This window comes from Xiphias gladius, chromosome 21, assembly GCF_016859285.1.
Source record: "Xiphias gladius isolate SHS-SW01 ecotype Sanya breed wild chromosome 21, ASM1685928v1, whole genome shotgun sequence".
Taxonomy (NCBI): Eukaryota; Metazoa; Chordata; class Actinopteri; order Istiophoriformes; family Xiphiidae; genus Xiphias; species Xiphias gladius.
The window spans coordinates 21,457,547-21,480,322 of NC_053420.1; the positions used below are offsets into that span (position 1 = coordinate 21,457,547).

General features: G+C 40.5%; 2 protein-coding genes across 3 annotated transcripts; one reads left to right on the top strand and one right to left on the bottom strand.

Moving 5' to 3' along the window:
* Positions 1-277: 277 nt before the first annotated feature.
* Positions 278-4,185, bottom strand: LOC120783277 (keratin, type I cytoskeletal 18-like). 2 transcript variants are annotated; one of them, XR_005706320.1, is made up of 7 exons: positions 3,671-4,185; positions 2,233-2,315; positions 1,790-1,946; positions 1,500-1,664; positions 1,281-1,406; positions 695-981; positions 278-562 (listed from the first exon to the last, which is right to left on the bottom strand). XR_005706320.1 is itself a non-coding variant. In XM_040116152.1 (7 exons), the coding sequence occupies exons 1-7, from the start codon at positions 4,100-4,102 to the stop codon at positions 523-525; spliced, it is 1,224 nt and encodes a 407-aa protein (XP_039972086.1). In that variant the 5' UTR covers positions 4,103-4,184; the 3' UTR covers positions 278-522. The 2 variants fall into 2 exon arrangements, 1 of the variants encoding a protein (XP_039972086.1); XM_040116152.1 differs by having other exon boundaries at positions 761-981; positions 3,671-4,184.
* Positions 4,186-9,615: 5,430 nt separating this feature from the next.
* LOC120783362 (keratin, type II cytoskeletal 8-like) lies at positions 9,616-16,617 on the top strand. The gene is made up of 9 exons (XM_040116318.1): positions 9,616-10,124; positions 11,770-11,978; positions 12,764-12,824; positions 12,974-13,069; positions 13,213-13,377; positions 13,870-13,995; positions 14,191-14,411; positions 14,525-14,565; positions 15,742-16,617. The coding sequence occupies exons 1-9, from the start codon at positions 9,690-9,692 to the stop codon at positions 16,047-16,049; spliced, it is 1,662 nt and encodes a 553-aa protein (XP_039972252.1). The 5' UTR covers positions 9,616-9,689; the 3' UTR covers positions 16,050-16,617.
* The last annotated feature ends 6,159 nt before the right edge of the window (positions 16,618-22,776 follow it).

Here is a 22,776-nt window from a genome sequence, read left to right on the forward strand (position 1 = left end):
AAAAAAAAAGACAACATTAAAAGGGAGCTAACAAAAATCCAGGCTTCACATTCTTCACAGTAAGTGAAACAATATCCGTGTTTTCTTCTTCATTTAGTGCATAAACCACTGTCATGTTTCTTCATCTTCAGTCATTATATCTGAAACGTGATTCCTTTTAAACTTTGTTTTTCAATCAGAGAGGACTATGATAGTTTAATAAATATGACAACAACCTATCAAAAAACATAACATGCACATACTTATGTTGTATGTAACAATGCACAAGAGTCATGACTGTGGGTCAGCAGCTGGTTTTATTCATTTTCAATTTGCTGCCAGGTCAGGCAGTGATTGCTTTCGAAACAGCTCTGCATAAAGGCTCAGAATGCCTTTATTCAGAATTGCTTAAATCCTTTATGGTTTACACGGTATGTGGTCTTGTTTCAGTTGATTGGACCAGCAGGACATTTTTTCCATCACTGATAGTTGTGGCTTGCGTTGGTTTCATTGTTGGGATGGTCCCAGACCCTTTGTTCCAAATTACATTGTGCCCGCCAGCTCGTCTAGTGCATCCTGGAGCCTGTGCAAAACACAAATGAAACATTTTGACTTTAAAAATATTCATGTGGAATTGGTCATGTGACCACTGACAAGTGGAAATACTGCCTCACTTTTAGATGTAGTTATACTTGACCATGACTTTAGTAATCACCTCCACCACCATCATCACCTTGCCTCGATCTGTTTTTTCTCCTCCAACTCTTTTAATAACTCTTACTTGAAGTCTCCACCATCCAGCAGAGTCTTGTAAGTGCCAATCTCTGCCTCTAGTTTCATCTTCATGTTGAGGAGTGCCTCATAGTCTTGGGTCTGTTGCTGGATGTTTGCACGCAATTTGGTCAACTCCTCCTCCAGATGAATAGTAATGGTGTTGTACTTCTCCATTTCCATGTTGTTTCGCAGCTCTGTGTTGTGTAGCGTGTCTTCTAAGGAGGCTTTCTGATAAAGGATTGAAAAGAAGGAATGAAGTTATTTTAGGCAAGCAAGTCTAATTTGGGAGAACATGGGAAAACTGCAACCTTTGTGAAAAGGATAATTTGGAAAATATTTGCTGGTTTACAAGAAGTATAGTAAAATTTTCAGTGGGTACTATGTAATAGGGTATTTTAAAGAAGACACAAATATTGCAACAAGAAATTACAATATAATGATAGGATTCGATTATTTCATGTTTGTGAATAAAATGAAAATGACCAAAGACAGAATACAAAACACATGTTTGTGAAATGGATGCTTACTAGGCTCTGTTGGGATGCAAGTTCAATTTCCAGGGTCTGTATCTGTCTGGATAAGTCAGTCTTCTCCATTTGGGCTCCCTGCAGAGCTTCTGTGTTCTGTGATACCTGCACCTGTATATCTGCAATCTGAAAAAGAGATGGGGAAAAAGGTGTTAGCCAAAAACCAAGATAATTCACAAGTGTATTTCTTCATGATTACCCTTTTTAGCAGTGCATTACCTGATTTTCATGCCAACGTTTTAGGTCCTCTGCATTCTTCATTGCAATCTTCTCATAGCCGGACCTCATGTCCTGCATGATCTGGGCCAGGTCCTGACCTTTGGGAGCGTCTATGTCCACTTGTACACCTGACTGGGAGATCTGATTCCTCAGCTCCATCACCTCCTAAACGACAGACAGAGGAGGGCAGAAAGAGAGAAATGAACAGAAATGTTTAAAGACTCCTAACTAAGCACTGTGCCATGATATATAATATAATGGTAAAGTGTGAGGATGTACTGTTAACTCACATTCTCATGGTTCTTCCTTAGGAAGACGAGCTCCTCTCTCACAGCTTCAATCTCACTCTCGATGTTCATCCTGCTCATGTTGGTGTCATCGATGAGTTTCTTCAGGCCAGCAATGTCAGCCTCCACAGACTGGCGGATTGCCATCTCATTGTCGAACCTGTAGGAGTGCGCAGACACAAACTCTATTAGAGACACAACCAGCTCATATTCACTCTGCGCTGTGTAGTAAAAAGTTACAAAATTGCACAGCTGAGGTTCCAAAGAAACCCTGCAGATATAAGTCTGCTACTGCAGAAATCTTATTCTGTCAGATACATATTAGACCACATGAACTGTACAGTCTCTATATGGATTATACTTACAAAGTCTATAACTTCTGACACCAAAACAAGAATGTGTTTGCCTCATGCGTATTAGATTAGATTATATATAAAACAACCTACTTTACTTTGAAGTCGTCGGCAGCAAGACGGGCATTGTCGATTTGGAGCACAAAACGAGCATTCTCCACTATCTTAGCGAAGATCTGGATAGAAAAAGTATTTATGACAAAATGATTTATCAGTTGACAGTCTTTGGCCAGTGTGTGTCCAAAAAAAGTTTATTTGGGTTTTTTTCCCCCTAATTTTACTGGTTTTACTGGTTCTTTATTCAATTTATACCTTGATCTGCCCAAATCCTTATGTGTTAGATAGCCATGATTCACACAGCTACAGAATTAAACATGATTTTAATCAGTTTTTCCATTATGTAACAACCGTAACTCCAGATTCACATTGCACAATAGGGCCACAACGTGGCTGAATCCTGAGTAACTTTCAGTCAAAAAAAAGGAACCACAAAATGAAATGAAGAACAGGAAGAGACCATTTTCCCGTGCCAAAACAGAATCGGGTTTGTTTTAGCATTGTTGGAAAATGGTTTCCTGTCGGAATAAGTCATATAGGTTTTTCTTCTCTCCAGTTTTCACCCAGCTGCACTGTCTCTGTCATTCTCTTTGTATATATCACTGTGTGTGGTTTGATGGCAGTGACTGCAGAATTCTTTGTGCATGAGTGTGTTTGTGAGTTATATATCCTGTCTCAGAGGAAAAGAGAAATACATGTCCCTTTATCTGTCAAGAAAAACAAAGTGCCAACATCAATGTGTCATTGTTTGACACTGAAGAAGAGGAGTCTGGAGAAGAATGTGACATTTGACTCCGCTCACAGGAGCTGATTGTTATACAACCAGTGCACTCACATGCACTCAGTCCGAGATCCTTTGTGTGTGTCTCATTACCACACATCTGTTTCACATTGAGGCCCTCCTACACCAGAATGCGCTCGCAGAATCACCAAGTAAGACCCTTTGGAAATTCTTTTGTATGGTGAAGGCTGTTTAAGAGCTTTTCAGTCCGTTTCTCATGGTAATACCCTCGTGGTGGTGATTCATCAGAGGAAGTTCAAGCCAGTTTGTGGCACGAATTAGTTTTTTATGGGAGGGGGGGAGCCTAGCAACCGCACCCTTCATTCTCTTGCAAGAAACCTGATAACCTACAAAAGAAATATTGCCAGTCTCAGCGTAAGCATTCTCAATCTTAGTTTACAACCTTAAGCTTAAGAGAAACAATGGATACACTGATATAATTTACAGCCACAATTAGGTCTACATTTGAAACATTGTCTGTGATGATGAGTACTATCATATGCTCTCATTGATTCTCATATTAGAGTCTCCATCAAATTATTCTAAAACATCTAAACACTCAAATTTTCACCTTTCTAATTGTCTGTCTCACCTAGCTGTATCAAAGACTTCAACCAACAGCCACAACTTCCCAGTTTTCAGATAACATTTCAAACTTCCTGCCATTCATTTTATTGATCATTATTTGCTTACCTGGTTGCGTAGGTCGTCAATAATGGGTTCATACTTGCTGTAGTTTCTCAAGTCGGGCCCACCCTTCTCCAGGGCATCCCTGATTTTCATCTCCAGCGCCTTGTTGGCCTGTTCCAGGTTCCTCACTGTATCCAGGTAGTTGGCCAGACGGTCGTTAAGGTTTTGCATGGCTCCCTTCTCATTGCCCAGGATCCCAGCACCACTGGTTCCCATGGATGAACCAGCACCACCAAAACCTGCACCCATACCTCCACCCATTCCACTGCTCAGCTTGAAGGCAGTTGAGGAAGAGGTGACTGGGGCACTAGAGCGCAGGGAAGACGAGGAGACAGAGGAGATACGGGCACCATATCCGCCAGCACCACCATAAATGCTGGCAGCACGGAACTGTGGTGTAGAGCGGGTCATGGAGATGTGGCTTCGCTGGGTCATTTTGGAGAAGTTTAGATTCAGAGAATGAAGTGAAAAATGGGACTTGGGAGCTTGCTGCTGGCAGGCTTAGAAAGTGACGCTGGCAGTGGGAAGTGGGGAACTTATACTCCTGCTTCCCCCTCAGTCACAGCTCTCAGACCCAGCCCACTTCAACATCTCCTCATTCTTCCTTTCCCGCTCCCCCTCCCTGCTCTCTAAAGCTCTCATTCACTCACATGTTCCCTTTTTTTAACAGTGTATTTTCCATCTCCAAGGAAATGTATGAGGCATTTTTCTGTTTTGGAAACACTTTAAAACATTCACATTTGAGGAACCAGAGCAAATCAGTTTAATCAACTGAACTATAGATAGATCAGAGATCACATAAACCTCAGTTCACAACAAATGAAAGAAAGCAATAACGGACATGTTGTCCAGCATAAAGTACATGCTTCAACAAACAGGAAAGCTGGAATAAGTTTAAAACAAAAAGTGGTTTGAATATTCTTTGCAGAATGAGGTTTACTTTGTAAGCATGCAACAAAATTCCTTTGGTTTGCCCATAAAAGGAATAATGTCTACCATTTGCCGCGTAGTTTCTAAGTTTGTGGTAAGCCAGACTCCAAAATCAGAAGGTAGCAAAAAAATGATGATCTAGGCTAAACTGAAAGTAAGATATGGCAGCTACAGCACAGATTATTTGAGTTGTAGCTAAAACATATTTTTTGTCACTCGTTTATACTATTAAAGTGCAAAATTATTTAAGAAGAACTATCTTCAGCCTGACACGGAATTGTTTGTCAGAGTAACTGCAATCCAATTTCAGCACAGTCAATAGTGTCTGCAGTATCAACAATGAAAACCTGCCAGGTTTAAAAAGACACCCAAGCTTCAAATAAACCCAAAGGGTAGCTTGTTAGTTGATACCTAGTTCAGAAAACAATTGAAAAGGAAAGAAAAGCTGCCCTCATTCACGTACTAAAGGCGACTATCTGAACACATCAGTTCTGTTGAGGATTTTGAACAATTATCTCTGAAGCCTTACCTGTGATCATGAGAACTATGTTTAATATCTCAGTATGAAAAAATAATCTTTTTTTCATGGATCCCTTGTGAACCAAAGGAGAAAAAAAACACCAATATAATCAGGATTAATTACTTTTATTTCTCCTGAGAAAACATGTTTTCTGCTGTTCAGTGATCAAATGTATGGGGATACACAAGGCAAATGAGACAAATGAGAAAGAAATTGCATAAATCTCCTCAGTACCAGTATGCAGCATTCTGGCATGACCCTGGAAAGGTTTAACTGAGGCCGAAGTTGTGGTCAGAGAGGATTTTCAGACTGGGCGCCAGAGAATTTGATAATAAAACCAAATGAACCACCCCCAGGAGGAAAATGGCAGAGACTTGAACACCATCCTGAGCTCCAATACAATCTAAGTCTTTTTTTCTTTCCTGGTCTTACCTCACCTTCATGGTGGATATGGTTTCACTGTTTCTCACGCTTCACACCAGCCCCTCGCTGTGTGTTTATCTACCAATCTCTTTTAGCAATACTCAGTAAGAAGGAAAAACTACATATAGAAGGTAGCAAAAAGCAAAGAAATACAAATTAAACACTAATGAGTCTGGCCTGTGACGAGGACAGTTAGATATAAAGAACAGTAAATTAAATCGGCATGAGTCATATCTCATGACAGTGTGTCTACAGTCTTGTCCGTCTGAATGTGTGTTGGCAACATTTTGCCTCGCCTGCTAGGGACCCAAAAAACAAGAAATTTACAAATAGAACCAGGTACTTAACTTGACCAATATACAGTATATTGCATATTTATGGCAATATACCTGCTGTTAAATGAATTTTTTATTCCTGCTTACATCTGAATTGCACACCTCTTCCCCACATAAAACAAGGGGAAAAAAAGAGGAGAAGCTGGAGTCTGAGTCATAGTAACACACAGCAGGAATCTGGAAACTGCTACAGGAGCTTACGTGGTTCACAAATCTTGGACAACTGTCAGATTATTACTGCTTTCAGCCTGCTGTGGCCTTGAATAAACTTCACTTCCCTCCCTCGTTCTCTTTGGTTTTCTTTCGTCCAGCTTCAGTGCAGAATGAGTGCTCTCACACACTTATATACAAAGTCAAAGATATCTATTTGCATAGATGCATATTCATATTTATGCATATAATTGTATGCACCACGACAGATACGGGACAGAATGTGGACATGTATGTGAGAGTGATACACTCATACAAACTTATTTCCTTACATCCGCCCTTCCTCTTTGATCACTCCCTCATTGAGTCACCCAAGATCTCTGAAAGTCACCTAAAGGGGCAATTTGTTCATCTTGTTATGTGAATCTATATTCCGGTTTTATGGCCCGGACAGTTGGCAAAGTGTAAGGGTCACGCATCAGAGGTTAGCGAAAAGTGTCGACTAAGAGACATTTTCTCTGTGGGATGCCATGTCCATTTCTAGCACAAAGACATTTCACAGGAAGACATAAAATGCGCAGTGAGTCAGAACTGGTATACTGGAGAGTCATCTAAACTCTATTTTCTTGTGTAGAGATGAGTGATTAATTTCATTTAAGGAAGTAAAACTGTTTCTTAAAAGAGAAACTTCAGTACACAATAGACTTTTAAATATCTGTATTTGGTAAATGTTAAATTTCTTTCTTTTTAGAATATCAAAGCTACATGTGCAAATGCCTGAGGAAAAGTCAGATAACTCATGACCTACCCAACCTTTGTTATATAAAAAAGCACATTTAGCTAGGAGTAGGAGCATGTAGCTGAGATGAAGGGTTCAGGGATCACCAAATTCATTAGAATTTATCCTCAGGGGACCTTGAATATCTGTGTCAAATTTCACATAAATCCATCCAATAGGTGTCAAGATATGTCAAAACCAAAACTGTCAACCTCATGGTGGCACTAGAGGGAAAAAAAAGGGGATCACCTAAGTCAATAAGGTTCCCATGTGGACTATGAATGTCCCAACAGCTTTTGAGATATTTCAGTCTAGACCAAAGCGGTGGACCAACTGACCGACCAAGACTGTCATTCCTATAGCCATGCTGCTTGTGCGGTTAAACAACCCTCCAGTATGGCTCAAGTTTCAGGAAGTAGATTTTCTGATGTTGGGGATAGAGACTCTGTGAATTTACCGTACGACCACATCGTGCCACTCCTCCAGTGAAGTTTTCTGGGCTGAAAACATCCACTTCCACCTTACAGTCACTAGAGGGCATGAGCCTCAACGCAAACAAACCTTCTATGCATTGAGAAGCCCGTGGCACTCTGCTCTCAACTACATATGTTGTGGCCACGCCTTTGACTCTTCACTTCTAAGTATATGTGCTTTGAGTGTGTTTAACTCTATGCTCCATGCCTTGGTGTAGGTTTCATTCATGTCTGTTGTGGAGGTTCTCTGTTTGAAAAGGCATCACTGAGCGCAGCAGGAAGTGACTTTTCTAACTGACGTGTCCGACAGCTTTGAAGGCTTGGTAGGACCCTCCTGACCACTACAGAGAGCAGCCTCAAGACCAACGCTGAAACCAACCACTTTTTAAAATATATGTTACTTTTAACTTGTAACACATGTAACTTTTTCAGTTTTAGCCTTTGACTTGAGTTTGTATTGTTTATATTGCAGTGCTTCATATAGCACTGCAGGCATCAAGTTTAGCATAACCATATTATAAACGTGAAGATGCATTCAGAAGTGATGACATCATCTTTGCTATAGCCTTCAGAGGACATTTTTATTTTTTATTTGATATTTATCCTCTCCACTTTAAATTGCTGTACACCATTATGTATCCCACCCTGTCCTCACTGAACATCTCAGTCAAATCTGTCAGTGGTTTTGAAATAGGTTTGTTTCTCATCTTTGTTAATTGTCTTCTCATATCCCTGACTAGCTCCTCTTACTCTCCACCCCTTCTCTCTAACTTGTAGCATGTATGTGTCTCTCTCAGCACATTCCTGACTTGATGCATCATATAGCAACTTCATAAGAACCAAAACATCACTGGCCTCTGAAGAGACTTGAGGTCAGGGGGTTAGCCTCTTAAATTACCCTATTACTGCCCTAGCGAGGAATTGTCTCATCCGGAAACTGAGTAAAGCTGCTGTAATCATGGTTAAGCCGTCAAAAGTGAAATAAATGCAGCCCTGTTCATCAGTTAATATATTTGTTGGAGAAGCTGAGTTAATGAAACAACAAAACCTGGCTGACTTGCACTGTACTTAAATGGTGACCTCCGAGTTTAGCACAGCAGCCCCATTGTGAGGAATCACGTCACTGTTTGAGGCAAGCCAAGCAAAACATGCATTTATGATTGGTGCAAAACCTGAAAGTCCCTTTCTGGCTGTTAAGATGTACTTTCCATACCACACGCCCCCCTCTATCTAATCACATTTAGTTTCTACAGAGCAGAGTACCTCATAATTTGCTTCTTTTCATTAGCTGGTAAAAAGGTGAGGTTTTTTTCACAACCATATAAAACGTGGAACACAAAAGAGTTGGGGGGGGGGGGTTGTTCTGGTAAAAACTAGGCAACAGTCATGAATCTGCCGGGTGACAAACGAACCATTATTTCCACAGTTTGAGAAGATTGTTGAGGTAGGTGTTTTGATTAACACTGTCGTGAAATTATAACGCCTTACCAAAAACGTATTTTATGTTGTGTTTTTATAGGTATTTATCAGTACATTTATGGGTGGGGAAAGCTGTGATGGGGGGGTTAAGGTGGGGTCCAGAGTAAAATAAAAAGACAAACTCTGTTTGCTCTTCACTTTGCTGATATGGAAGGAATGTTCATCAATAACTTGTGTGTGCATTGTGTAGTGTGGTCCACTGATCATAGCTGATAATTGCACAATTATGAGACATATTGTCGCTGCCCACAAATGACTTCACCCTGAGCAACCACAATTTACTCTGCAATATGTCACATCTATGAGAGCTGCTCTGAGGGAGAAGAGAAGCTCATAAAATTACCTGCTTGTTCATTATACCCAAGGTCTGACTTGATGTTCTGCTGCTGTGTGTGTGCATGTGTGCATGTTTGTGTACACAGGATACAACAAGATTGTAGACTCTAAGCACAGTACATTTTTATGGATGCAAAATAGGCTGGGAGTATACTGTATGTCATTATGATGCAAAGCAATCTTTTGTTTCAAGGATGGAAAATGGCGTTTCACAAACATGTTAAGGTGGACAAAACTCAGAGTTTTCCAGTGTTTCTGCAGTAGTTTTACAGAGACTGGCGAGCTGATTATTATGTAATTCTTGTTCTCTTTCTCTCTATCTCTCTCTCTCTCTCGAATACACCTTTTGTGCTGCAAATATGTAAAATGATGCAATTTTCTTTCCTGACATTCCCTCATCTCTCCCCCTCCCCTTCTCTCCCCCCTCATCCTTCACTCCCCTGCTGAGGACATCAGCCAATCACACCTCAGCGGGGTCCCTCCCCTGCTCTGATAAATACCACTGAGGACCAGGGTGGGTTTATCTGCCTGACTCTCCTTCACTCAGCAGTGTCTCTCCTCTCACACCACCTCAGTGCTACAGGCTCCCTCTTTGACCATGTCTCTCAAAACCTTGAAGACCACCTACTCCACTGTATCGTCCTCCAGGGACCCAACCCAGGGCTTCAGCAGCCGCTCCTTCTCCGGCTATGGAGGCCGTGGCGCAGGTGGTGCCAGGCAGAGCTACGCTGTCCGCAGCTCCTATGGGGGAGTGGGCAGCAGTGGTGCTGCTGTGGGTGCTGGGGGTTTTAAGGTGGTCGGTGGGTATGTTGCTGGGGGATCTGGACAAAGAGGAGGTGGAGTAGAATTTGGCTATTTGGGCTTCGGTGGAGGTGTGGGAGGGGGCATGGCCCCCATCACAGCTGTGACTGTGAACAAGAGCTTGCTGGCCCCCCTGAACCTGGAGATTGACCCCACCATCCAGGCGATCCGCACCCAGGAGAAGGAGCAGATCAAGACCTTGAACAACCGCTTTGCTTCCTTTATTGACAAGGTCAGTCAACTGGAGATTGTCATGAGGTATTAAAGATAAATGCCATTGTACCAATAGGACTCTTTTATGTCATAAAGGCATGGGGAAAACTGCAATAATAGCAACAAACAGCACATACTGCATGTTGATTTGTTTCCTATATTCTGTTATCATCCATGACTGTTGGTACAGCACTATTAAATTCCACATTAAGTAGAAAATAACCCAGGAACCTCGGAGGAAATGAGTGCATTGGAAGTCAAAATAGCTCAAGGTGAAAGAGGTCCAATTTCACAATGGAGATCATCCATGAGAAAATCCCCGCAAAAACTGTATATATAACCATATGCAGTCTGATAAAGCCAGGCACAGTCATTCTGTGGAGGATACTGACTGTTTTGAGAAGTGGCTTAGCTTCTTCAGATACTCAGATCCTAGATCTCAGATAAATGGTCAGCCTGGATAAAGAGTAAATGCAAGGCTGATATGAAGAGCAGAACAATTTTGCTTGAAGGGGTACATCACTATGTGACAATATTCTGCAAAAGACATTCTTGCACTCTGGCATACATGTAATGAATCCATTCTTACATTGTGGTTTTGCAAAATGTTATGCATTGTGTTCATTTCCAAATTTCATTGCCTGAATATTCACAGCCTGTACAAACGCTTACAGAAAGAGCAGCACAGGAAATGTTTGCATGAGACAAGCTTGTTAAAACCTCACTTGAGTACATCACTACAGTAAAAAAAATATCTGCCAAAGACTATTGGTAATCTCAATAATACCCACTTTATGAGTTTTGTTATAGTCAAGAAAGCCATTTTCTTGACAGTAGTATAAATCATTGTTATGCACCCACTATCAAATGTCAGAAACAGTTATCTTATCAGTCAACAGACAGAAGCTTGCATTGTACTCTACCTGAGATTGATCAGATTCTTTAGTTATCTGTCATTGTAACTCATAAATGAGGTTCTGTTGTATGAGGAGGCACCCAGCAGTGATGTAGGATAGAAGTTAACCTGTAAATCAGTCACTCTGAAGCTAAGTCCTCGAATAGTAAAACAAAGCAATCTAGCTGTGTGAGTCTCCTCATGTTTGCCGAAGGGGAGCAGGACCCCACCCAGGGTCAGGCTGCTGAATAGAAAAGATGTAAAGGGGCAAACTGTGTCACAATTGGGAAACAGTGCCACTCTGTGTTGAAACTTGGCACTATGGGTTCGAATTGAGTGACCAGTGGTTGATGTGACATTTAGAGGTTGTTGTGGGCGGGACAAGTTCATTTAGTCATTTTTCTTTCAGTTGATGTTCATGTGTTTCTTTGTCCATGTCCATCAGCAAACAAAATGCAGTCATTCATGCTTTTTGAGTCACTCCCACCCTCTCTTTATGTGCATTCTTACTTTGTCAACCACACATATGTCTCAGCGACCACCTCCTTCCCATTCTACACAGTTTTGTTTCACCACGTGAAAATATGCAGTGTCATGCAGGGTTATTTTTGCAGTATCATGTATCAATTTTTTCTATTAAGTGGACTGGTTAGATCCATGCATTCATCCAACAAGTCTGGAACTTGGACAAACTCACACAGCCAATCGCAAATGAAGCAAACGTGCCAAACTATTTATTAACCTCTTTATTTACCTCTTCTCGCTGCAGGTACGCTTCCTGGAACAGCAGAACAAAATGCTTGAGACCAAGTGGAAACTCCTGCAGGAACAGACCACATCTCGCTCCAACATCGATGCGATGTTCGAAGCCTACATTGCCAACCTGCGTAAGCAGCTAGACAACTTGGGTCATGAAAAAGTCAAACTGGAATCTGACCTGCATCACATGACCGGCCTGGTTGAGGACTTCAAAACCAAGTGAGTGGAGTTAAGGTTTTTAAATCTGAACCTCTTGAATTCTAAAGTATCTGCCAGCGGCTCAATTTTTCCAAACATCTTGTACAAGCCAGGCACTGTCCAAACCCACAGAATTTGATTTTAAAACTATGTGCAGCGGTAGTGTATCTAGCGATGCAGCAAGTAGAAGTATACCGTCTATAGCCGGACCGATACTAGATTTAGATTTAGACTGATATCGATATAAATATTTAGGCATTTAAAAATTTGATAACGATATATCAGTCAATAGTAGGCTTTTTTTTTTTTAAATAAATGCATTAATGCATTAAAAAAACAATATTAATACAAATCCCACTGAATTCTTTTAAATTTCAACCAAGTTACATACTGAGCAGGATGTTTTACAGTGTGAAAACCAACCTGTCACTGCTCTCTGGTAGACAAACTATGTAATGGAGACACCGTTTCTAAATCCTAGTTTGGCATTTCTGTGCTGCAACTTCATGTCACTTACTTGCCCGCATATACACAGACACTGATATACCTGCAATAATAAGCTAATATCAGTCTAACTCTAATCCATTCTTTAGTTCGAATATTTCAGTCCATGTAAACACTACATGCATTCAAATTACATCCTCATATTTAACGTATATTCTTTATCTGTTTTACCAAGAGTTATATTAAATCCAAGGTGCTATCTGTGGGTTTCATCTTTGCAATTATGTCCAGCATATCGGTCAGATGGGGTTCAAAAGACAAGTTTAAGGATTAAAATTGGATTAAAATGTTCTATTTTCCAGGTATGAAGATGAGATCAACAAGCGCAATGAGTGTGAAAACAACTTTGTCCTCATAAAGAAGGTCTGTTCTGGTTCTCTAACATACGCTTGATCTTGAAGATTTAATTAGCCTTCACGCACCGTGAGCCTGCACACAATGGCCATTTGTACCTCAGGGTCAGGCCTATATGCAACAATGATTTTCTCTCAATGCTGTCTTTCCCCTTGCAGGACACAGATGCAGCTTACATGATGAAAGTGGAGCTTGAAGCCAAACTGGATGGGCTCTCTGATGAAATTGAGTTCTTGAGGCAGATCTACGATGCAGTAATAACTTCACTTGATTTTTCAGTCGCGCACTAGTGAATAACTGATGTTGCAATGGGACACCTTAAAAAACAGTCTCTTCAAAAGTATGTTTTTTAATGTCTGTTTATTCTCTATTCATGTTCACGTATTTCCCTGTGTAGGAAATCTGTGAGCTCCAGGGTCAGATCAAGGACACATCTGTTGTGGTGGAGATGGACAACAGCCGTAACCTTGACATGGACGCCATTGTCGCTGAAGTGCGTGCCCAGTATGAAGACATCGCCAACCGTAGCAGAGCAGAGGCTGAGTCGTGGTACCAGACTAAGGTGAGACCACTCTTTGTGTTATTTGAAACTCAGCCCTGCTACCAAAGCACGCAGTTATCTGTGAGGACAGTCCCTGCAGCTGACTTCTTGTTATCACACATGTAAAACTGGGAAACATGAACACGAGAGCTTTTCTTCTTAGCTGCATAGCACACTAGCTTGAAGTGGCAGATGGTGCAGGATGACCTCCCTCCTCTCTTCTTATTTTGCCCTCTTGTCTCAACTTGCTTCACCCCAACTTATTTTGCCCTAACTGTCATTTTCTCAAAAGTCTCGTGTGCACAGATAATGCTACAGAAAGTAAACACAGACCATCTGGTGACAGCACATCAATGTATGTTGCAAACGATACGTTACTGTGCGAAAAGGGAGGCTAAAAATAAAAATCAGCAACGCCTGGAATGACACCAGACTTTAAAGATAACTAAAAGAAACTCAGATTATTATGTTGCATTTTGATGTGTTAGTCTGACTTGTCCCTGTCTGTATCAGTATGCAGAGATGCAGCAGTCCGCAGGCAGATACGGTGACGACCTGAAGTCAACCAAGGCTGAGATTGCTGACATGAACCGCAGGATAATGAGGCTCCAGTCTGAAATTGACATAGTTAAAGCACAGGTGAGGATTACAGATTTCAGTTTTGAATATTTAGACATATTTTGCTGTCACAGTATTTTGCTTCGATCACTTTTTTAGCTCTGAATTTACTACAGTAATGCAAGTAACTGTCTAGTTAGAAGTACCTGTCCCAATAAAGACTACAGTATCAAGTGTTGACACTATACACTCCAATTTTTCCCTCTCCACTCTTAGCGAAACAGTTTGGAAACTCAGATCGCGGAGGCTGAGGAGCGTGGTGAGCTGGCAGTGAAGGATGCTAAGCTCCGCATCAGAGACCTGGAGGAAGCTCTACAGAGAGCCAAGCAGGACATGGCCCTGCAAGTCCGCCAATACCAGGAACTGATGAACGTGAAGCTGGCCCTGGACATTGAGATCGCCACCTACAGGAAACTGCTGGAGGGAGAGGAGGACAGGTAAGATGTTACTGTGAGAGCAAGTAATGAGAGCTGCATCCTTTACTGCAATATTATTCTGGATATCTCATGGTATTTTCCTCGTTCTTCTCTTTTTCCATTTTTCTCTACAGGTTAGCAACTGGAATCAAGACCACTGTATCTAAGCAGATTTGTAAGTTCATGGTCTATCCAGGTGCAGATATTTAGTCTTTCACTGTTTTTGCCATACTACAGAATAAACCCATGCAAAACAATTAAAAAAAGTCGAAACACTGGGGGGAAAAAAAAAAAAAAAATCACATATCACATAAATCTAACAGGGTAATTCCTATTCAGGGTCTTACAATGAAATAATATATGTCATATGATCAATAAACTATCAACTCCCTGTTGACACAGACACGTAAGGAAAGTTGAAGTTTTTCTCCATCACTTTGATGCCCTGTTGGAAACAAAAGCCTGGTTTTGAGAATAGGTGACACAAATACCAAAAACTGTCTCGCTATGAGCATGCTCCAAAAGAGACAGCAAAAAGTCAACCTCTCATTTCTACATGGTGCATCACATCCTAATTTCTCTCTCTCTCTCTCTCTCACACACACACACACACACACACACACACACACACACACACACACACACACACACACACACACACACACACATTCATTTAGTGGTGATTAACATAACTAAAAATTCAACTGTTCCATCCTTATCAGACCTACTGTAATATCCTTCCATGTCACATACCTTCAGTAAAATAGTTTATAATAGTTTATGTGGCAAGGTCTCTATTCTCTCTTACCCAGATAACCAACCTGGTATGTCACTTTATACTGTATGTGACTTCTTGAGTTCTGTACCTCCCCACAGTCGCTAAAAGCGAATGAGCCAACACAAAAGGGACAGCTCACTGAGATAGCTGTGAGCAGAAGACTCTCAGTGTCTGCACTTGATTTAAATATTCTGCCAACCATGTTTTCTACGTGATGGTTGTGTGAAAAGTAGAGAGATGTGTGTTAGAAGGTCCAGAAATACTCAAAAGCTAGTGCATTTGATTTTGTGAGCAGTGCATCACTGACTTTGCCATCTTACACCACAGCTGGTGGAAGTGCATCAAATAAATTGAGAAAAACTGGTATTTAAAAGCAAGTCAAGTTTATTTGGATCGACCTAAATCACACGTAATGTCTCAAGGGCATTTCAGGCCCACATCAGCTCCTGTGTCTGACATAGGCTGACAGTACAATGTGCACATAAATACATTCAAATGATGACTCTTTTGCCAACTTTCGGTCCCTCTTTGTTTGTCCACATTAATCATTACCATTTACTTCTGAATGTGCAGCTGTGAACTACAATGCCTACGGCCTAGAGAGCTCCCGCACCCCGTCCTACGTCAGCTGCTCCTTTGGCGGAGTCAAAGCCAGCAGTGGCTCAGTCGCTGCCCTCGAGGGAGCAGCAGTGAAGAGCACCACAGTCACAAAGACGGAAACCGTGGTGATCAAGACCGAGGAGAAGAAGGAGGAGGAGGAGGAGAAGAAGGAGGAGGAGGAGGAGAAGAAGGAGGAGGAGCAGGTAGCAATCGAGGAGCCGGCTGCTGTGGAGAAGAAGGCGCTGGAGCAGGTGGAAGCTGAAGCCGTGGCTGAGGAATGATGTGTTCAGATTCATGATTTGTGGTCTTGGATGTTTAGAAAAAAACACATCTACTCTGCTTTATCATTGTTCATTCACCAAAATGCCTTCACCAAATAATAGGTGTGTTTCTAATGGAAGAGGTGCAAACACAGTTTTCCGTCAGATAGTCTTAGGTGCCAATGCCCAGGTGCAAATGGATGAGTCTTCGTTCAGGTCTCTGAAAACTTCACTAAGTTAATTAGTTCTTTACTGTCAACTGTAGTCTGAGCCACTGCCAGTGGTTTAGTGATCACTGCACCCCACTCTTTAGCCAGCAGGTGGCACTATTGTATGCGTTTCCTTCTGCTTTTCCATCTTGTCCTTTGGTAAAGGCAAAGCACTGTGAAACTGAAAATTTGATAACTTTTAATAGGAGTAATTTGGGGAAAAATAAACCAGCACCATGCTAAAGTCCTTGTCCTAAACCTGCTGTACTTAAACAGTAAAATGTAAATGACTCACAAGAGCCTTCATGACTTCTACTTAGAAAAACCTTTTTTATGGTGTGCTGCTGTTGGTAACACCTGGAGTTGTGTTTGCTCGACAATAAATCTTCTTCAAACAGTAATTAACATGTTTTTCTGTTGTATTTTGTCATCATGCGTTGAGTTTTAAATTTACATATACATTTTATTTAGTTGAACTTGAATTACAAACTTAATATTTCAGTTACTTTTGACATTTAATTGGAAAATTAGCAATAACAATTTATGTTTGGTGGAAAATAATAATATACACATTTAGGGACACAATGAAAGACCATGGGAAAATATTTACTATCCACCTGTTCTACTATATCAACACACATACATCCAAAACAAGTTGCACTTTTAACAGTGTTCAAGAAAGAAAACTTATATGACAGAAGTGATGATATTCCACACAATCAGCCTATTCTCTGGTCCAGGTACACACTATTTCAGGAGCTTCTTTTGACTGAATTGAAGGTCATGCATTCCTGCAGAATGTCAGGGGATGTCACAGTCCCAACCCCTTTAATCACTTATTGAAAAAAAGCATGTAGTTAAAGGTCACACAAAGCACATAAAAAACATACCAATCCAACATATGGTCTAATTCAAAAAGGCCAAGAATTGCATTGAGGAGTACAACACAGCCACTCACACAAAAGCTATTATGTGTTAGAGTCTGTGAGTGTACTTACGCAAAATATGTGATTTAATGAGGAATAGGGCATTTGTCTCTTATAGTAAATGCTTACTTAAGAGGGGTTTTCAGCTCTAGAGCAACAGGTTTGAACATGAGTTGCCACACCCATGGCTATGTACACTCTCATGAAGTTGAAAACAGAAAAATGCACAAATCCCATCAACTGTCCACCACTTTCAGCAGATCTCTGGCTGCTGACTTGCACCTGGACACGACATTTCGTGGTCTGAACACTTGATGTGTTAACTGCACGAAAAAAAAAAACATGATATCACAGAGAACACATGCAGTCTCTACCTACAAATATGTTCACAGTAAAGGAATTCAAAATGACTGCATTACAGGCAAAAGAAATCTGCACTGAGTTTTTAATTCAAGTAAAATTACAAGTTATTCGACATTTTGGGAAACATGCTCATTTGCTTTCTGCAAAGAATAATACCTCTCTTAGATCTGTAGATAAAATATAAGGCTACAGCTGGGAAACAGTTGGCTTGGCTTAGTACAAAGAGAGGAAAGGGGGAAACAGCTAGCCTGGCTCTGTCCAAAGGTAACATAATCTGCCTAATAGCACCTCGGAGGCTCAGTAATTAACACGTTAAATCTCGTTCGTTTTATCAAAACAATAATCAAGTGTAAAATGACATTTCGCCGTTGGATTGGGGTTTCATACCGGCCTTCATCTTGTCTAGGAAAAGACACTTCCTGGCAACTGCGCAGCACTCAACTAAGCTAGCTAGCCTTATATTTAAAGGACACATTTAATTATCATCTAACTCTCCACCAGAAAGCAAATAAGCATATTTCTTAAAATGTCGCACTTGCTTTACGGCAGTAATGGTAGCAACCCCCCCCAACATTATTCATGTGTTAAAGTACTAACATTATTTTAATGTGGCCGCTGCATCTAAGCCCTGTTATGTCACATATGACTGGTAAATGTACAGTGCATCATATTTTATGAGCTTATCACGTTTTCTGTCTATAAAACTACTACAATTATCAGGTAAATGTAGTGGAGAAAAAAAGTTCAAGGCCAAACTTGAAATAATCCTAGTACCATAAAATTCAAAATACGAACGGAATTTGAAAGTAAAAGCTGCTCTGCAGCCCCAGTTGCCATTGCAATTCAGACTCCTTTTGTGTAATAGAATAAACTTGCACAATCTCGTTCAAAACTTTGAGCTGATCCACACTGTTAGCAGAAGAATGGTGCACATACGATACTTTCGTTGTAATATTTTGTTGGTCAAAGTTAATCAAATGCACTGTTGCAGTTTGTGTCTAGATCATTTTAATCAGGTTGATGTTGGTTTAGTACAAATAAAAACTCATATTTATTGGAGACTGTCCTCCTGTAAAAAATGCCCCCATAGGTCATCTGTGCAAGCAGTTTATTATGATCCCTAGTTACGTTTTATTGTTAGGTTTAATCCCTTGGACGTAAAATCCACATTAGGAGTCGGAGGTTGGATGTGTGGACAAAGCACAGGAGTCAGACTCACCAGGAGAGTCCACTGTTAAGAGTCAACAGTGTTTCTTTAAACCATGACCATTCCTTAACCTTAGTTTATTGTTGTAACCATGACGATGAAGGTCCTCTATCCTTAAAGAAGTCCTTATTTAAACCCAAAGCCCGATCTTTTCCTAAACCTAACCAAGTAGTTTTTTTGCCTAATCCCAACCAAACCGTGACCGTTCCATAAACTCAACATCTTGTTTATTATTGTAACCATGACAACCAAGGTCCCCTACGACAGAAGTAGTGCTCCCCTACGCACTATTTCGAGAGATGCTCCTATGGGTCCTATGGGCACAGACAAATAATCTATATGGTTGTTCAGGTTGTAGGACTTGATTATTGTGCAATGTTTGGTGTGATGTGTATGTGTGGTGGTAAAATTTACCTTTTCTTATTCAAATCTAACAAATTTAACCATGTAACTTTGTCTTATATAACCATTTGAGTGGTTGAACCTTGAACCTTGAACCTTGAACCTTTGAGTGTCTCTTGGGAGCTGATCTGATTGTTTACCCTGCAGGGGAATCTGCTCTGACCGCTTCTGCTACACAGATCTACTGTAACACAGGCATATCTATGCTGGTGCAGCTGCTGTTGGTTCTGCTAGTAGGACTTTTGTTTACAGAAGATTTATACCGCCTGCTAGATCCCGAGTCTCAGTTCTCTGGTTAAAATCCATTCATGCATTCATTTATTAAAACACTGCAACACTTATTCATTCACTAACAGCTGTCCAATCTGCCCCTAGGAGGCAGGACTCTGCAGATGACATGGTGGGGTGGAATCCTCCTCTCTGCATTAGCGCTGAACTAATGTGCACTGTTCTTGTTGTAACAGGTAGGGCTGTCAACGCTGTGGGCCACTGTGTTGAAAACCTGACATGGGCCTGCTTTGATGTAATGGTTTGCTGTTGCACCCTTGCCAATATAAACAGGATTAAAAATAAGTCAAATGAACTCTGCGACAAAAAAACAGATTTGTTAGTGTGTGGTATGGGGTGAGGCCATGGTAACAAGAGTAAAACAGGAAAATTGAGAGAAACTTGGCTGCATTACTGTGATTGGTTGATGTGGAGCCAGCTTTCCTTCCCATTCCATAATCTAACCTGAGGTTAACAGCATGTCAGCATGTAGTCACAGGTACCGGTTTTACCTCTATGTTATGTAATCTATACAATATGCCTCTGTCTACTACAGAATGTTAAATTCCCCAAGGCTCTCTGCAGAACAGACACTTTCACACCTCAATGAGAAAAGAAAATCAAGTAAAGCTTTTCTTTGAGCTTCATTCAGTGCTTGCATTGCATGCTGATGCCTGTGTAGTCCTCAGTCTTTGATATGAGTTATTTTAATCAGAACACTCTCAGTCATCTTAAGCATTCTTTTAACAGTGCCACTAGTTTTCCATGTGACATGGTAGCTTCTGTTACATTTGTAACACAGGGCGGAGCCAACAACATACAAACACAGTGTTTGATTACAGAAACACTTTACAGGGGGATACTGAGGACCTGAGTTGGCAATGAGTCAGTCTATGAACTCATCCAAGAGAAACTTTTGTCTCAATGAGATGTATTAAAATGTCTGATACAAACTGTGCCATGGCTGCCAGGCAATTTTAATTAACTTTTCCAATTGTGTGCAGTAATAAAGTCACAAACGGGAAATCAATCCTCAAGCGATAAAAGTCCCATAGAGAAACATGACGACTTATTTGTAAAAACTATTAGTGTTTGATGTCTCCAGGTTTTTATGATTTAATCCTATAAACTGTCAGATATAATACGCTTCAAACACTTAAACTACACTCTTCAGTAATACCGATAATCACTGTGCCAATATGCCTCAGTCAGGATTTGTCTACACATGTTTGAAATTAAAGAAAAGTGCAAGACTGAAAAGTGTTTTTAAACCATGAAAAAAAAAAGAAAGAAAAAAGATGCGCTCTCAACTCGACAAACAGGTCTGAATTCTTCTTGGGCAGAGATAACTGATGGATGTAAATTAAGAAAGGAAGAGTATTTAAAAGCTCTGAATGCCTGGTAGAGGTGTGCCCATTTTCTTCTGTTAAAACCAAAGCATGAAACAACAACAACAACAAAAGCTATTGCTCTCTGAAAAAGTCAGAGCCCTTCTAGGTTGGCCTACAGGAAAATGACATTGCATTTTAAAATGAAGTTCATGATTTACTGTGTTGGAAAATTGTCCGGTTACATCAGAGAAATAACAGCAGACACATAGCATTGATTAGAGCAAATATAATTCACAATATAGTAGGACTTGAGAGTTAAAGCTTATCTAAAAACAATCTAAATAAGTGTTGCACAACCTCTAAAAATGTCTTTGAAAAGCAAGAAAGAAGGAAAAATGTTGCATAATAGTTTGTATATATTTACAAATTCAACATATGCAAATTTACAAGTATGATGACCAGATTTGTCATCCGATCTTTGCCCTTTATCCCATTTACATACATGAGTGGGGCAAAATATTAGGAACACCTTTCAACATAATGCACTCCATCAAACCAACAATGCGACCTCAATAATAAAGATAAAGTTGAATTATCACCTACTGATAGTGTCTACAAAAAAGTGAACATTAATAAGCTTCGTAAAAGTAGAATTCAGGTAGAGGTGTACCTTATAAAGTGGCCAATGAGTGTACATCCAAAGCTATCATTAAATTCAACTGGTTGAAGTTCATCAGAACAGGCTGAGATGAAGTATCTGGTTTGGCATTTAAGATCCAAGAATTCTTTATTTTGAAATAGCACCTCTCCAACAAGTACATCTTCCTTCAGAAGAAAGCCAACTAAAGCCATATGATCAGCACATTTATTCTGAGTGTAGTACTGGTTTGGAGTCATAGTTTCAGAGATAAATGGGGGGGGGGATTTAAACCTATGGTGTCCTGGTGCTACAGAGGGATCTCAATAGACATGGATCCATTGAGACAGGCTAATTGCAGTTTCTGTGAAAGAAAATCCCCAATCCAGAGCAGGGATCTTCTGTTAATCCCTACATCATGCAGTCTTGTCTAAACTGTGCAGACAAGACTGAACACACACACATACATATACACAGTATATTCTGTATATATATATATACAATATATACACTGTATATATGCATGTCATGTAAAGCATATAAACCATTCAGCCACAACATTAAAACTGGTAACTGGTTTGAGGGCTGTGGCTGATCGTTTTGCAGATTAAAAGCTGCTTTCAAGAACGTCCTTACTCCTTAATTATTCCTCAGTTGTTTTGTGATTCAAAACTTTATGTCTGGCCTTTGGTAACATTGCTTTACAAAAATTTATGTATGTATCCGAACTGGGCAAGAGGGCAAATCAATATATTTCAAGAGAACATTAGTCAGGTTTAGGAGCCACTAAAATAAACACTGAAACATTGACTACAACTGATAAATTACCAAAAGGCAAGTCATAAGAGATGGTCCTACATTGTCACTTAGTCTCGTGGTCCTGCGAACTAGAGGGGCTCTGTATAGAATTACTTTAGTTTATATTGTGTTCACGTGGTGCATTTTCCTAAATTAAGCCTGGTCAGGGACCTCAGGTAGGAAAGTGTATTAATGTGAAAAAAGCAAAGCAGTATAGTTTCATGTTTGGATTATTTCTCTAAAGACTAAAGCCAGTTTCTATGGTGGATGCAGCAAAAGCAGTAATGATTGCGGAGATAACTGCAGAGCAATGAAGCAGCAGCAGCACTGGAAGAGGGAGAGCTGGGCATTTTGAAACGCTTGAATAGATGGATAGATGAATGCATTGGATAAGGGCTTGTCGCATGTGAATGCAGCAGTGCAACTTGCTGTCTGCCTGAATCTGCTCGCAAGCTCCACTTATTTTGGTAACTTGCAGGACAGTGCCCGAGGACAGGCCTTGGAGGTGGAAGATCATCAGATGCCCAACAGCACGTTTTTGCACCCTAACAGATTAATTTCAGCAATGTCAAATGGTAGGTTAAAGTTATTTGAAAAAATGAAGGTCT

Coding starts and splice junctions, on each gene's coding strand:
- LOC120783362 (XM_040116318.1), top strand. CDS start 9,690: ATGTCTCTCAAAACCTTGAAGACCACCTACTCCACTGTATCGTCCTCC. Junction 13,070..13,212: donor TGAGGCAGATCTACGATGCA/GTAATAACTTCA, acceptor TTCCCTGTGTAG/GAAATCTGTGAGCTCCAGGG. Junction 13,996..14,190: donor TTGACATAGTTAAAGCACAG/GTGAGGATTACA, acceptor CTCCACTCTTAG/CGAAACAGTTTGGAAACTCA.
- LOC120783277 (XM_040116152.1), bottom strand. CDS start 4,102: ATGACCCAGCGAAGCCACATCTCCATGACCCGCTCTACACCACAGTTC. Junction 1,947..2,232: donor GCCGACGACTTCAAAGTAAA/GTAGGTTGTTTT, acceptor GCACTCCTACAG/GTTCGACAATGAGATGGCAA. Junction 1,665..1,789: donor TAAGGAAGAACCATGAGAAT/GTGAGTTAACAG, acceptor TCTGTCGTTTAG/GAGGTGATGGAGCTGAGGAA.